This window comes from Athene noctua, chromosome 7 (genome assembly GCF_965140245.1).
Source record: "Athene noctua chromosome 7, bAthNoc1.hap1.1, whole genome shotgun sequence".
Lineage (NCBI taxonomy): Eukaryota > Metazoa > Chordata > Aves > Strigiformes > Strigidae > Athene > Athene noctua.
Window position 1 is genome coordinate 22,100,689 of NC_134043.1, and position 16,600 is coordinate 22,117,288.

The 16,600-nt window shown below is 38.4% G+C and overlaps 1 protein-coding gene across 4 annotated transcripts in view; it reads left to right on the forward strand.

Annotated features, from left to right (window-relative positions):
• Positions 1–14,914, forward strand: part of CERS6 (ceramide synthase 6) — a 128,884-nt gene extending 113,970 nt beyond the window's left edge. For 2 of the 4 annotated variants that reach the window (XM_074910679.1, XM_074910680.1), the window contains exons 10-12: positions 5,519–5,675; positions 6,683–6,706; positions 9,594–14,914. In XM_074910679.1, coding sequence (XP_074766780.1) covers positions 5,519–5,675; positions 6,683–6,706; positions 9,594–9,755 — 343 coding nt within the window. In that variant the 3' untranslated portion in view covers positions 9,756–14,914. Of the gene's footprint in view, positions 1–5,518; positions 5,676–6,682; positions 6,711–9,593 lie in introns of all 4 variants that reach the window. The other 2 variants (XM_074910681.1, XM_074910682.1) reach the window with 2 other exon arrangements.
• Positions 14,915–16,600: the final 1,686 nt, after the last annotated feature.

Sequence of the window (16,600 nt, forward strand, 5' to 3'; positions counted from 1 at the left end):
ATACAGACACAGCAGCTGGCCGAGCTGAAACTCAAAGAGGAACAAGTTGGCAGCACAGCCCTTTATGTACTGGATTGGCTATAATTAAATATTTAGCTGTGCTGGAGCTTGAGGGCTCCAGGACATGCAAGTGGTGTAGACAAAAGTTTCTTCAATTTAATGACTATTTTGCATATCATTTCATACCCTTCTCAGGTAAAAAGTTGGGTAACTCATCTGAAGTCTCTCATGCAGAAACATATGTGTGTCAGGTCACTTGTGTAAAGTTAGCTTAGCTTTGTCATGATAAATTGGACAACCTGGGATATGAAGTTGTATTAGATTTCAGTCAAGGTCTAAATCCCAGAGATAAATCTTGACTACTGATGAAATGTAGCCGATTTATCATCCTGTGGCTGATCAGCATATACACATACATGTACTTTCACACTCCACTGCATCTTCATTTATCTATGAATCTCAGTGATGATTTTTTTATCTGTCAGTTTTATGGCATCATTTAAGCAAGTAGTCCATGGTGTTTTATAAACAAGCTAATGAATTAATTCTCCCAGCATCTTTATGTGGCAGACAAGGTGTACCAACACCTTGTGCCTATCTTAAATAAAAAGTAAACTATGTAAAGAAATTTGAAAAATTTTTTGATCATATAATAAGTTAATAGAATCAAAAAAGCAGAAACTTTGAGCCATTGCTGGCAGTAGTATTGTCAGATTACTTGCACTAAATAAGATCTGAATTTCATTAATGCCCACCTAGGTGTAATTATCTATTAGCTCTGTAATGAATGCAGTATTGAAGGATGTCCCAGTGCAGCTGGCTATGGTGCAATGTAGAATACTGTTGTCTAATACACACTTTGTAAAGGAGATAAAGACATTTATTCTGAATTATTTAGACAAGCTGGTACCATGTTTTGCTGTCCTTGGCTATACTTTGAAACTTCTGGCTATTGCACTGTAGTATCAGCATGCCTTTCATTCATCATGTTGTACACACAGTATGTCGGTCACTGGACAATGCTGCAAAAGTTAAGGCAACTTGAAGTAGCACTCATTTCAGCTGCACAGTTTCTGCTCCAGTTGGATGTGATAATAGTGCCCATCACCCTGCTGTGCTTCATTCTGCAGAGTTTATCATTAATTTCCTGCCTGTCTGGAAGAATATCTACTCTTTACACATGACCTTCTTTCTCACCTCCTTTCATTGCTCTCGGGATCCTTTCAGAAGCAAACACAGCACATTTTTGCCAGTTCTCAGACAAATGTAAATAGACATTTTACTCTTCCACCCATCCCGCTCTTTCTTTATCTCTCTTCTCCCTTTTCTCCTTCCATCCCTGGTGGAAGACAAGTGATCAACTTGCCAAGACTTAATAACTGTTATCCAAGAGCCTGGACTTGTGCCTACTAAATTGAGGGGAGGGAGTGTAATCTTACCTGGGTCAGTGTATGTGCCTGTTGCTGACAGCCTCCCAAGTACTGCTTCATTGGCTAGATAGAGAGCTGGACAATAGAGGAAAAAACCTGTATTAGTGTTGATGTGATGCAACTGATTGTTTAGTAGTTGTTGAAAATGTATTATTTTTATTTTGAGTGTTCAATCAGTGCAGTAGTACAGTAAGTACAGAATTACCTCTACCAGTGGCTCAGATATTGTGGCAGCATTCCTGAAAGTCTACCACAGATTTCTCTAAGAGTGGATTGGATCTTAAGTGGTGAATTTGTTTTCATTTGCCTTTATCAGTCACATTATTTAATTCAAGATGCTAAACAGAGAGCTTCATACTGGCTGGTGCACAACCCTACTTGGAATGCATTTGAGAGAAGAATCCCTTCCATGAGATTGCATTGTTTTGTCCGGCTATCAAAATCTTTCAGGGCCTCAGAAAAATTGCTACAGTCTGGAACCTGTTTTCAAAAACAGAAGCTAACATTTTGTTTCAAATTGCAGTGACCTGAGAAATGCTGTCCAAAGTTTTCAGAGAGGTAGAGCACTTGCAGCTTAAAGTAGTTTCTCCTTGTGAGATCAAGTCCAGCTGTTTCAAGTCAGATAGCCAAGAATCAAAGTTTCCACCATTCACTATGAAAAGTTGGGATTTAACCACCAGAAAGCTTTGAAAAATTCCAGCAAGCATGTTTGCAGATTTAAGTGCTGGAATGCCTTTTTGAGTATTTGAACCTAAGATATATTTGCATATGTATCCTATAGGCACTTTCTTCTTCATGTAACCCATTCTCATGCTGCTTTTTCCAGTCCCTGTTCCTTGTGTAGTTGGTTAAAATCCTTCTGTTTAATCCTTTCAGCAGTAGAAATGGTGGAGAGTTGCCTTCACTCTCCCTTCCTCAGTGTCTGCAAGTAGAATTTGTATTCTGCCCACTAACTCTTTTATGATTCCCTCCTCCCCGATTTTAGACTTTTGAAATAATTGATAAATTCTGAGAAAGTTTATTTGCTTTCCTCCATTTTTTCTGTAGTTTTCTGTATTTTTCATTCAGCTTCTGCTCAGCCCCACATGCTTAGGCATAGCCATAGCTTCGTCTGCACACCTAGCCTGCACGTCAGGTCACTGACCCCTCTTAGCATTGCTGAGCAATTAGTGAGATCCTTTATGCAGCTTTAATGGACTGTTCCAGTCCTGTCCTCAGTTTGCCAGACACAGCAGGTTAGAAAGAGGTCTGCTTTTTCAATGAAGGCTTATTTCCTATATCTAATACACAGTGGATGACTCATTTGCATGGTGAAACTGCTTTTGGAACCAGAAGCATTCTTTTTGGCCTTGCTGTCTTCCTGATATTTTGGACTTCTGCAAGAATGGAACATCTGCATCTCTAATGCTGCTTTTTTGATTTGATCTCTCCTGTGGAAATCCCCAGAGGTGAATTTGGTGCAGTGAATGAAAATATAAACAGAAACCTGTAGAAACTGCATTTACAATTCTGGAGCGTATAAAAGTACAGACATAAAAAAAAGGCAGTTGGATGTAAACAATGGTAGCTTTACATATAGGAGTTGTTGATTTCAAATTTGAATTTGATGTAGTGGTTAGAATGGAAATAACTACTGGTGAAGTAAACCAGTGCTGACTATATCTGTGTTTCGATATGCATGAGAGCATCTCCTTGAATTATAAAATGGAGTATTGCCGTGCCATGTAGGGCTGCTAAAGCTGAGACTGAAGAGTTTTAGCTGACAGAAGCAATAATATGACAGGGTTTTTGTAAACTGGAAAACAGTTTCTTTTTCTGATGTTCGCTCCATAAACAGAAGACAGTGCAAAACCACAGCTGTATAATAAAGTTATAAAACATCCACTTCTGAATAAATTATGAAGCAAATGTGCTCTTTAGTGTAAGAAGGCAAAAATAAAAAGGTAGAAAATTTATTATGAAGTGCCCTGCAGAATTAAGACCGGTGTATTAGAAATCACTAGTTGATTTTTGACCAATGCTGTTTAAACACATCAATCATTAACACTAAATGTTGTATTCTGGGTTTGCTGACTATATATCCTTTTTATTAATACTGTTTGAGCTGATTTTTATGTTGCTGGAAAGGATTGTGGCAGATGTGATTGCTGAGCTGAGCCCACTATCTCTTTAACTTTCCAAATGAGAACTTGTGCTGTTCTGAAGCTCTTACAGGACCTCGGTTGTCTCCTGCCTTCAGACAAAGCTGGTACAGTCCAAGAGCTGTGCAGTCCTTTGCTTGATTAAATGTGCCATCTAGTGGCTAGCGGGTGATAGTTAATTTAAAAATAGAAAAATAACATAAGGCAAATGCACTCTATAATGATTCTTTTACACCAGCAGGGAAAATGAGTGGAGGTTGACAAATCCTTATATTGCTTTTTTTCTCCCCCTAATTAACAAGCATTCATAGATCATTATTTGTTTCCAGAAATGCCGTTGTTTCTACTGTCTGTTGTCCACTCTCTGCTCTCAGGGTGTTTGCTGAAAATAGTCTGGTATGGCAGAGTATTTGGGCAGAATAATTAGTACTGTATTCACTTCAGAATTCATATTGTAGCATCATTGTTACTGCCTGCATCTGTAATGTTGATTCTCAAAAATTTGATTCAAATGTCTAGAAGTGCCCAAATTTCATAGAATTGTAGAATTATAGAATGGTTTGGGTTGGAAAGGACCTTTAAAAGTCATCTAGTCCAACCCCCTCTGCAATGAGCGGGGACATCTTCAACTATATTGGGTTGCTCAGACCCCATCCATCTTGACCTTGAATGTTTCCAGAAATGCAGCATCTACCACCTCTCTGGGCAACCTGTTCCAGTGTTTCACCTCCCTCATTGTAAAAACTTTTCTCCCTTAACATCTAGTCTAAATCTACCCTCTTCTAGTTTAAAACGATTAGCCCTTGTCCTATCACAACAGGCCCTGTTAAAAAGTTTGTTCCCATCTTTCTTACAAGCCCCTTTTAAGTATTGAAAGGCTGCAATAAGGTCTCCCAGCCCTTGCCACCCCTAACTATCCCTGTGGTTCACGTGTCCCTTATGTAACTGCTAAACCTTACTCTTGGTTGTACATAAGTGGTGTGCGAATTGGATTTTGTGCAAAAAGTGACCACTGGAGCTACCCAGTCCCTTAGCGGTTAGTGCCGGCACCCAGGATGTTTGAGACCCAGGGTTAAACATCTTGACTGTTCTATTTTGACTTTGGATTCCTACTGGTCCTGAGGTTTCCACTAAATAAGAGTTTATGTCGGGACACTCAGCCAAAGCCCACCCCCATTCTTAGAAAATCCAGTAAGAGGCTGAATCCTGCCACACACGAGCCGTTGTTTTACATTCTGCTGAAGTCTCACTTTAAGTGAACGGTCTCAGACTCTTTACAGTTCCACATAGTACATCACTCGTGTTGCTCACACCAAGAGAGCAAAGACATCCATACCTGTGTACACTGAAACAAACCCATTGGCTTTGAGAGAGAGGGCTTCAGGTGGGTGTACCTAGGGAATGTTGCCTGGCTCTCGGTACAGGTCTGTCTCGTGTAATATGGGAGAGACTGCAGCTCACTGTCACAGCATGAAAGCGTGGTTTGAAGAACATACTGGGTTGCACTGTAGTATAACAGTCCTAATACATGCTCCTACCCTATGCTAATACAGGGGCACCAAACCCCTGCCAGAGGCAGTTGACATGGAAAAGCTTTATTTAAGAAAATTGAGTAAAGTAATCTTTGTTACTAATCAGGGAAGGAGTTATCTGAGACAATCAACACCTACCAGCTTTATAAAAGAAGAGAAGAAATGCATACTGAGGATCTTTATTTTCTATATGTGTTGTTTGCAAAGTGAAGTTAAACACTGAGAGCAACATTTTGATGTTGTTTCTCTCTGGAGACACCTGTGTGATTCAGTCCAAGTCACTATTACTCTGAGAACTGACTATTTGGGTGGATCCCATCTAATCAAGTACTTGTCTTCTTGATTTAAAAAGGGCTTCTTTTAGATTGTTGGTTTAAGGGAAGTGTTACTATTTTTCTGTCCCTTTCTCTTCTAGGATATTAAACACAACATTGTTTGAACTGTATGAAGCTCTGGGCAATTTTCCTGCCTTGTGGGTCTTCAACATGCTGCTTGTGATTCTTCAAATTCTGCACTGTTTTTGGTCTTACCTAATCATAAAGGCAGCCTACAAAGCTATTTCAAAGGGCAAGGTAAGACAACATGCTTCTGTTTAGGATTTTAACTTTTTCAGTGTCAATACAGGGTCACTGACTTTTTGGTTACTTTTTCTTTCTATTCCATAACACATTACTGAAGACACATGTTTTATGTAAACTCTTCTTTCCTTTCATGGAGACTTTTTTTCACTCCTCCTAACAAATGTCACATAAATTAATATACTCTTTATAGTGGTTGTAATTATATGTGCTTCCACACTTCTTTTTTATAATCTGGTATGCTGAACCAAACTGCATTAGGGAATTGGGATTTAAAAAAACAACAGGCAAACTGCTTTCTTGAGGCTGCCAGTTCTGGTTTTCTTCTTTATAGTAGTTGTTAGCAAAGTGTTCATTTCCCAGCTGGTAGTGATTGCAATAATAATACAAATTGAAATTTTGCTGCCTTTGCTAGTGGCAAAGTTACAAATCACAGCCTCTTTTGGGTTTTGTTATTAATGAGGTTCTGCAAAGGTCTATGTACTTTCTTCCTAGGATTCCCACAGCAAGACCAGTTGGGATAAAATTTAGTGTCTTGCTGCCATTGTTAGATTTGACAGGAAGGTACAATTCACAGAAATGCTAGCCCCATTGCACTTGCCATGCAGATACGGCACTCAAATTTTAAGTGACAGAACTAACACAGATCATGTAAGGTATAGGGCATTTTGCCCTTCAAGAGTAGAGCGCATAAGTAGATGTTTTAGACATGTGACCACTCCCAAAGTGAATGGGATTGTTCTGCAGAAAATGGCTTTCTATGAATGTACTGGAGAGCTCAGCCTTGCACTGAATGGAGCCCAGAATCTGCCACTTGCTCTGTATGAAAGACAGTGCATTCATGAACTGTATTTTGCCTGGAAGCCACACTTCAGTCTCCTCTGCTTTTAGCGATTATTAGCCTCAGCTGCCCTGTCTGAATTACACCAGTGACTTCAAAGAGTGCTTCATACTCTTTCTTACTCTGCTTGTTTATCCTTTCCCTTGTGCTGTGCTGGAAGGCTGGGAAGTGGAACCCCTTGCATGTAAGTTTCTTTAAATTTACTATGCAAAAGATTTATTCTGTGCAATACTGGTGTTTGTGGGTTGGTTTTTTTTTTTTAATTGTAATTTCTGCTTGGTATTTTTATCCATTGTTTGTGTTTATATATTTAAATTAAGGCTATCTTTAAAGGCTGTTTTTACTTCTTGCCTATGTTTTGCCTAACGCCATTCAAACCCACTTCTATCTGTAGTATAAGGGTACCATTATGTTACAACCTTTTTTACACATATCAGTAGGGTAAGCAGCTGCTCTGTCACCATTCAGGAAGCAGACTTGAGAGCATAAGTCCTTTGCCTTCTAGTTCAAACAATTGCACAAGAGAAAATTTAGATTGTACGAGAGTAGGGTTAGACACTCGCAGTAAGACAGTGACCAGGTTAGAGATGCATATGTGTGACATACACAGAGGATGCTTCTTCCTCCAGATCTGAACTTACTTTTTCACTTGCAACCCTGTTCTTTTCGTTTCTACAGTAAAATAAGCAGTTTTTTACAGCACATTACAGATATCTTACAGTAGATCTTCATCCTTCATTACTGTTTTGTTTTTGTATTACTAGTATCCACCTTTGGAACAGCTCAGCTGATAAAGCAATTTATTATCCTTAAATTTGTAACTAATCCTGATCATCTATTTCTTACTCACTGTTATGCTTACAAATTTTATAAAGCTACATATGTATTTTCTAGACTCCTTCTGTAGAAATTACTCCAGTGGGTTATTTTGAGGATAAACAAAGAGAACTAAGTATTGCAAGAAGTGTTGCATTTATATCAGATTTTAAGTGCAAAGACCCTGGTATGTTGCTGCATTTTAAAAATAGAGTAGATCACATGTTTAACAGAAGTGGCTGTAGCACAGAATCTTCTGTTGATTGGCTTTGGGGCAGGACCCTAGCAGAAAAATTGGCAGTGAATCTAAATGTATTCAGAGAATTTAAGATGACGCAGAATTTTTCAATCATCTGGTCTGCCCTCATGTTGATCACAGGCACTCAGTACGCTGTGCTGGGCCCATTCTCTTCTGTCTGATAAAAGTATAATTCTAAGAGTATTTCTGTACCCACAACAGCTTTAATATAAAAGTCCCTTTATATAAAAGAGACTGAAGTAATCTGTTGAAGCTGTGTAAGTGTGGAATCAAATTTCTCAGCTCAGCTGAAGTCCAGTTTTATGGGTGTCAGAACTACAGGCTTGCTAGACATTGACATTAAAAATTTTACTTATTAGAAGGTATATGGGAACTGTGGTTTCTTTTTTTCTCTGTTCCCAAGCAGAATAGTGTCACTCAGGTGTTATGGTATTATAAGGATGGTGGCAACGCTGGGAGCCCCAGAGGCAAATGGCTGTTTCTGAGGCAAGACTTAGAGAGCAGAATTGTCATGAGGGCTTTCTGGAGTAGGGGAGGATTACTATAAGTAAAAAATTATATGCAGTGGCCCTGTTCTTTTAATTGTTTTGATTTCTTTGGGAATAAGACTTGCCATGTGTTTTGCCCCCTTTATGTCCATTCACTATAGTAAAGTCAATTGTAATAACCCAATGTAGCAACCAGAACAGCGTGGATAGATTCTGAACAAATGAGGAGGCTCAGCTATATGAAGAGGAGTAGAAGCAGGCATGGAAAGCTGCATCTTTAAAGCTGTGTTCAGACCTCTTTCGTTTGATGCTTTTTTTAACTTCATCTGATGCATTCTTACCAGTTTTGGAGATTTTCAAGATCAGACTGGGTAGAGCTCTGGGTGATGTTACCTGACTCCACAGCTGACCCTACTTTGAGCAGGAGGTTGGGCACAGACTTCTTGAGGTCTCTTTTGACCTGAAGAGTTATCCTATGATCCTACATGGCAGGCAGAGCCTTTTCTTTGCAGGATTTTCTTTTCTGTTGCCCTTGTTTGTTCTCCTTAACCTGCCTGTTGTTGGCTTCCTCATGTTTTCACTTGTTGTGGGTGCACTTGACTAAGTGGGGTGAAACAAAGTCATCTCAGGGATTCTGAAGGGACTCATTTCTCAGATTTAGTGATCTTCCTCTATGACTTTCAAAGAGCTCTATAAAGGAGGAGAGCAGACTCCTTAATCTAAGGAACAGCATTCACACAGTAAATGGATATAAATTGTCAGGAAAGAAGTCAGCTGGAAATTAGCAGGAAATTTCTAGCAGTTAAGGTCAGTCTGTTTCTGAAACAGCTTTCCAGTGGCACAATGGGGCAGACAGTTGAACTGCTCAAGTACATTTGTGGTTCCGGTGATAAAGACTAAAGTGCACTATGTCCACAGTTTCCAAGCCCCATTCTCAATGTTTGTCTGAAGCCAGAGACTAGAGTTACCTGGCGCAGTGAATTGTGTTTCAGCCAGTACTCCTGTCTCCTACTGTCAGCCCATGTCACTGTTTCCTGGAGCCATGAGGCCTCTAGAGAATGAGCTGGGAGGTGAAAGGGGAGGAAGTTGGGTTGAATATTTTGTACACTCAGGTCAAAGAGAAACACCCCAAAGGAAGCACAGGAAGTAAAGTTGTGGTAGGAAGGCAGAGGGACTTTGGGCTAGGTTGAACTTGGGAGCTTGGGTTGTTGGTTACTTTAGTCTGTGCACAACCCTTTGCCTTGAGCACTGTGCACTCACTTGGACATACTACCTTCAGTGTGCCCGTGTGAAGTTTTCACGCTGCCTTTGCACATGGTATATGTGTGTACAGTCATCTGTGTCTGAAGTGAGTCCAGGCAGGCAATGGCAGAGAAGTGCACCAGAGCTGAGATTGCCTTCAAAGCTCAAATTGAAAAATGTTGGAATTCTCTGATTCCCTTGAACCAAAAAAGCTCAGCTGTTTCCTTACAATCACCTACTACTTGCTTCGTTTTCAAATTCTACAGGTAGCAAAGGATGACCGAAGTGACATTGAGTCAAGCTCAGATGAGGAAGAGACAGTACCTCGTTCAAAGACCCTGCACAGCACTATCACCACTAATGGGACCAGTGGTGCCAATGGGACAAATGGGTATCTTACTGGTGGCACTTGCTCAGAGGAGCATTAATCCTTGAGTTCAATCATGAGACACGAACAGAATGAACTGTTTGCTACTGGAAGTAAATTATAAGTTGTGAATGCGGTTTCTTCATATATCTCGGCATCAGAAAAAATTAGGAGTATCAAAGCATTCTGATAGCGCACTGCCATATTTCCTGTTTGTGAATGAAGACAACACACCATTCTGTATACGTAGGCATGCTGTATGTGTATGTAACTGACACAATGGGAGCAGTATTTTCACTTGTACTGTCTTTGAAATATTATTTATTTTGTATTCTTTTCGGAACTTCTGGACAAAAGGGAATATCTATTCTCAAACTTTATTTCTTGGGATTCTCAGTGGTGGAGAGCATCATGCTCAGATCTCTTCTGTCCATCCCTGTTGCTTTTGCTGAGTCTGATATAAATAATAGTTGCCTGATTTGTTACTTCCAGTAAAACAGAGCATAGCTTTATAGATTCTAGATCTGCTTCAGATATTTTTGCAATATTTGTGTTTTAAAGTGCTGGTTTTGAAATTGCCTATCAAATCACAGCGGCCATTCCTCCAACATAAAGTTTTAAAACACTGGATTGATATTTTAAATAGTAGGTAATGTGGTCAATTAGCAATTCAGGGAAAAAACGTGGTAATTTTGGGACATTATTTTAGCATAATTTAAAATACAATTTGGTGGTTAATTGCATTAGAAGTAGACTTGATTTTTTTGTGCAAATACCCAAAAGCATTGATGTCAACAGTTAGGATAAACTCATTCTCACTTTTTTTTGCCTTGCAATTTTTGACCTATACAGCTTTTAGCTTTTTGCAGAGATTCCATGTTGAAAGGTGTTTGTTCAAGTGCACCATTGTGAATCCAGACCTCACTCCTGAAACTGTTCTTGCACATTTAGATGGATGAGAGCAGGTGTCTAATGGAAAAAAGAGCAGATGAAAAGTTCATTGCTTCCTCATACAAGGTTCAGTCTAGGTATCATTCTTATAATTGTTGCCACTTTCTTGGTAGGGTGAAAAGAGAGAAGGCAGAACGTCATACATTACTACAAGTAGTTTATTTTAAATGCATGAAAACTTGAGCAAAATTCAGTTAACATCATTCACAGCAAACTTTGAAGGCTCAGCAGTATTTCATGACTTCTACAAATAAAATAAAGGGTGTCTAAAATAATTTTGCACTCCTTTTTCATTCGAGATTTGCAAACTGTGTCTCAAAGAAGACAAAGTAACACCCAAAGTAAACATCTTTTTCAACATTATATACACACTTCTTCCAGTCTCTTGGTCAAAGTCTGATGTAGGATGCTAAGGATCATACAGCTCTTGAAGAAAACTTTTCTGTGATTTGTGAAGGCAGTGCCAAAAGTAGGTGAGGTTCTTGGGTAACAGACTCTATGCAACCTACTGTTCAACAGTATTGTGTATGTGCACACAGAACCAATGTGCTTATAGACCAAAGAGTTATATATATATATTTAAAAAAAAAAAAAAATGTTTTTTAAAAAAAGGAAGGAACAAACCAGGAAAAAAAATGTTAACAGTGTGTCTGCTATATTCAAAGGGATTGGAGTGCTGTGTTCAGCTGGAACGCTAAGCCAGGAAATCTTTGATTCCTTCCACCTATGCAAATAGCAAAATAGAGATCATTTCCAATGCCATAAAACATGTTTAAAGGCTATATTTTATATAGATTCCATTGAAGAAAGTTGTGCTGCAGCTTCTTTCTTTTGAAAAACTGAGATTTGTCTCATTCTATTCAACACTCTTGAAAACTTCTGAAACCTTTATTATCCATAGGGACCCTTGTGTGTTAGCAAAAACTGTACTAAAAGTAAGGGCAGAATGGCATTAATGAAAATAGTGCCTCCACTTAGTACACAATAAAGAAAACTGAAAAACTGTAAATTGTGGAAAAAGTGCTGTCAGTTTTACTACCCACAGAGCATCTTTTGAAAAAGCCAAGTAACCTTGTGATTCAGCAGCTGCATAGCTTATAGTTCCATGAGTATATCTGATGGAGAAAGGGAGTCTTATTTAAATCTCCTTCTCCCCCTAAAGTTTCTCTGAATCTTAATTTTTCTCATCTGTCTCCTGTGCCCCTGATTTCATAGTTATCTGCAGAGCAGGTTACACATGTGAAAATACACTTATTGCAGCAGAAAGTATCCCATCCACAGTATTTGAAGAGGCAGTTGTTTAATTATTACTGTCAAGATGATACAAAGATTTAAAAAAACCACTATTGTGGGATATATTGAATGAACATTACCATTTTTTGAAATCTGACCTGCTAAGATGGTAATCGATAATAGCAGTTTAAACACACCTTTTTTGTGATGTAAATTACTGCCTCCACTGGACCATTTCCCTTCTGCAAAGATGGTTACAAAAATGGCATTCTGACAAAATATTTTGTCTTACATGGGGACAGAACATTGCTCTGAAGTATCAACGTACACAACTTAGACAACATACGATAGTACTGTAAGGTTGTTGATACCAGGACAGAGAGCAGTTCCCAATAACTGTCCCTGCACAAGAGGCAGGAGACCTCTGGTCCCTGTTGGTCCTCCCCACCTGTGCTCTATAGTGTTGATTCCGATGTACAGTCAAGGTTACAACCCTTGAGATGAGATGATTTACCATTGCTGGCTATGTGTGCTCTTAGTGTTAAATAATGCAACTTGTATTGAAGCTCTTCAAGGTTTAAATTCAGTTGCACCTATGATGCACTAAAGCATGTACACAGTTACCATGGTTCAGCTGACTCCCAGTGACATACATACCTCCTATAAATGTGGCTTTTTCGAGTCCATTCTTAGCAGTCTAGAATAAACTTAATACAGATATGTCTGGAAAATAGGTGAGCTGAGAGAATCAAGTAACACATTTGGTGAAATGGGATAAGAGTAAAGAAGCATTGAAAACTTCACTAAACTTTGCTAAACAGTTACTAAACTTTCAAGCTAAAGTTTTTTAATGGAAATTAAAAATTCACACTTTTTTTGTCTTTAGTGGGAAGGACCAAGTGTTTTAGAGATCATACATGACTGTGTTTCGATTCCTTACTTTAACCAATGGATTTAGCTTCATCTTCCACGCTGAAGAATGCCATGCAATTATTTCCTTTTTCATTTAAATTTGTTTGCTTCTCTGCCGAAGAGCTTTGCAAGGTGCTTTTGGAGGCCATCAAGTATTTAGAGTATAATTGCATATATTCCAGGAACTTGAGATTATTCACATGGCTCATGGTAAATGCGAGATCTTAAAAGGTTCTGTATATTCATAACTTTTGTAGAATTGTAATTTTAGTCATTTTAGAAATGAGGCTTTGTACTCTATAAGCTATTTGTCTTCAACTTCTATGCTCCCTTTTTATAGTGCACTACATGACACAGTGGTTGAGATGTTGAAGTAGAAAAATGAGGAAATAATATGTAGAGTTTATTAGTAAATAGTAAGAATTTGTCTTCCCTCCCTAGCCAGCCCAGAATATAGTAAAATAAGATTCAGGTCTCCCTTTGTTTACTGTTTCCCATATTGGCATATTTTGTATCAAAAAACATTTTTTTCATAAAAAAAATAAAAACAAACATTGCAGAAAATGGTAGAAATATCTGATCAAAAAGCAAGGGTGGATGTTGGAATCTTTTGGATCTTATCAATGTTCAGTAGAGCTAGTTCTAAAATACCAAAGTGTCCCATGTTGTTTCCTTGTTGCCATTTTGTAGTTTTTTCTATGTCTTATTTATTTAATGATTCTGTCAGGATTGGAACAGGTGTCACAGCTTCATATGCTCCTGTCTCAGCCTGTGACCATTCTGTGTGATTGCCAATGTCAAATCCTTTTTCTGAGACCCAAGTACATGCACTAAATTGTGGCTTACAGTGAAGTGATTCTTGTCTTAAATCTGTATCTATTTCAGGTGAAATCACTTTCTGGTTCTGAACAGGACATGACGGCAAAAGCCGTTACCCTGCAGCAACCGTCAATGATGATCAACACTGGTTGATTTAGACACTGCACGTGTTTTATGCAGAGTATTCTAGTAGGAAACCTAATGCCTGTTTCATTCACTGTCTCATTACTGCAGCCTTCTGTATCTCAGAGAAATAGGGGCTACCATTGGTTTTCTACAGTTTATGCTTTGGTATTTTTTTAATCTCTTTGCTACAACTCATTTTTGTATGTCTCCTATTGTCTACTTCTTGTGACATTTGTGTGAGAGGAGCTATCGAATACTTTTTACCCTTCCTATAATGTAGACCCTATTGGGCCTAACTTCAGTGTTCTGCAAACTACAGTTGCCTTTAAACCATAAAGCAAAACCAGTTTGTATTACTTGTTTTGACTGGTTTTGATTTGGAACAGGGACCCAATGGGAACTTCAGTAAGACAACCTTATTCTTTTTTATTTTCTTTTTAAAAAGCACTAATGAAAGTTTGGAAAAGTGGCATACGTGTATAACCTTTAAATTGTAAAGATTTCTGATTGCAGTTGCAATGAAAACACAGTGTTTGAGTGTGTCTGTACAAAATTCTCAGTCTTTAAAATTTCTTTCAATTAAAAAACTCAAGGAAATACTATGAAATGATGTTTTGGAGCCATGTTAATGATCACATGTTGGACAAAAGACAAAAATTATTGTCTTACATGACCTAAAATGATCTGTGGAGCAAAACACATTTTCTTGCTTCTGTTGAGCTTCAGCTTCTTGCAGTCCTGGGATTAATTTTTATACACAAGCTCTCATGCTGTACTGTACATGTTGACTGCCTGTTGCAAGTCAGGGTGAGGCAGATGACACTATTTTCCCTGTGTTTTCATGACAATCCTGTGCTTGAGCAACTCTTTCAGAAATGCAGTGATGTGTAGGAACTCCACTGTCCCAGACACAGTGATGTGCTAGCTAAAAGTCCTTTCATGTATAGCTGTTGTGTAGAAGTTTGGGAGTTACTTTGTGTTTAACTCAGTTGGTTTGGGGTTTTTTTAATATGGAAAATAATTATTCCTCATAAAATCTCTGGAACCAGTCAGTATTGTGGGCTATTTTAATTTGGAGACACTTTCATAATAAACATAAGTATTAGGAACATAGTGTTGGTTTTCTTCTCTTTTCTGTGAAATGCAATGTTTTCCTTTGTTTTAGCTCAAAGATTGTTGTCCATGCTGCAGGCTCCAGCATTTTTAGAGCAGATCCATGTATGTCTTTGCTGAGCTCATCACTGTGGCATTTCATGTTATTTCTCATATGAAATGTTTGTAACAGTAAGTGTTAGGAGGACAGGTTCTCTCTATAGAAATTAAAATATTTTTATTTAAATTAAATCAAGTTTAAAAAGACATTTTGCTAGGATTTAAAAAGTAAAATTTTGCATGTGAATAATTTCTGAATGTCCAGCTGGACCCACTTTGAAAAAGCTGTCTTTTTTCAGCCTAGGTGGTCAGTTTCTTAAAAGTAGTTGTTCATTCAGATGTTTCAGGCTAAACTGTTGGTCAGCAAAGCACCACTTCTGGAAGTGAGAGAAGAGGGCCACTCTTATACAGTGGTTCTCCTAAGAAAAAGCTGCAGCTCTTGATTTTGCCAAGGAAGCTGCATCTTTCAGGCCTCTACCATTAGAGTAGACCAGATCTGCTTGTCTATTTATGATAGAATTCTGTGTTTTTCATTACTGTTGAAAAGAAGAGGGGTAAAGGGTTTTGCTTTTTTTTAAAAAAAAAAAAAAAAAAAAAAAAACAACAAGGAGTTATCTATGTGTAGCAATGCACTGAGCTGGAATTGCTTTCATACACTCACCAAAGTAAAGCCTACAAAATATCATTGTCAGGAAGGCTCTGGTACAGCATGATGAGGAAGTGCTTAGAAATGGGATACATGAAAACATTACAACTTCAGCAGAAAATTGAGGCAACACTTCTCACAACACAAATACCCATTACATAGGAATCTCCACACATCAGTTGAAGTATTGCCTCCAGAAGAGAAGTAAACCTGGGGATTTGCATTGTCTTTAAGGAACTAATTACTGTAGTAGTTTTTATGTCTCCATGATAATATGTAGAGAGAATATTGAATTAATGCAGCATTTAAGTTCTTGTTTATTGAAGAGATTTATGAAGAGATTTAATTATGTGAAAATTTGTCCAGTTGTATTTCTAATGTCTTTTGCTTCCTATTCTACATATACCCCTCAGCTTACACCACACAAAGGAGAGTCACTGTGTACAGAAAATGGCTCATGATAATGTGAAAAGAGCAAGAATTTTTTTACATACTGCCTTTAGGTCTCTGTTAAGTCTCTAAAGGTCCCTCTATACAAGAAGCCCAGTGGTTCTCAGAAGAAGAAAGAAGGTCTGTGCTGATTTAGAAGAGCTAAAAGGTGGAGACACAGTCCCCTGTGGTACAGAAGGTGAGTGGAAGGAATCCAAATGTCTAACTGCCAAATGGGCAAATTGCCACAGTAGCTCGTCATGCTGTGATGGACAGAAGCTGGGAGCGTATATGGAGGGATTCCCTCTCCACGCCATTAGTCCCAGCTCTGCAAATTTACACTGCCTACCCTTGTCAGTGTATTACCTTCTTAAGTGGATTTCACAGAGCAGGATGCCAGTTTGTGCTCAGTAATAGAAGAGTACAGGATGGTTGTCATATGGTCATCATACTCTGTTTTCCACAGAGTTCCCATGCTGGGGAATTTTAAAATGTGAACATACTCAAGATTAAAAAGTATCAGTGATACCAAATGAACATTGGTATGTGTAATAGGTATGAAGCTGGAATGCACGCTGGGCAAACTTGGATATCCTGACTTCTCATCAGGGGCTGCCCTCTCTCCTGGACTGTAAAAT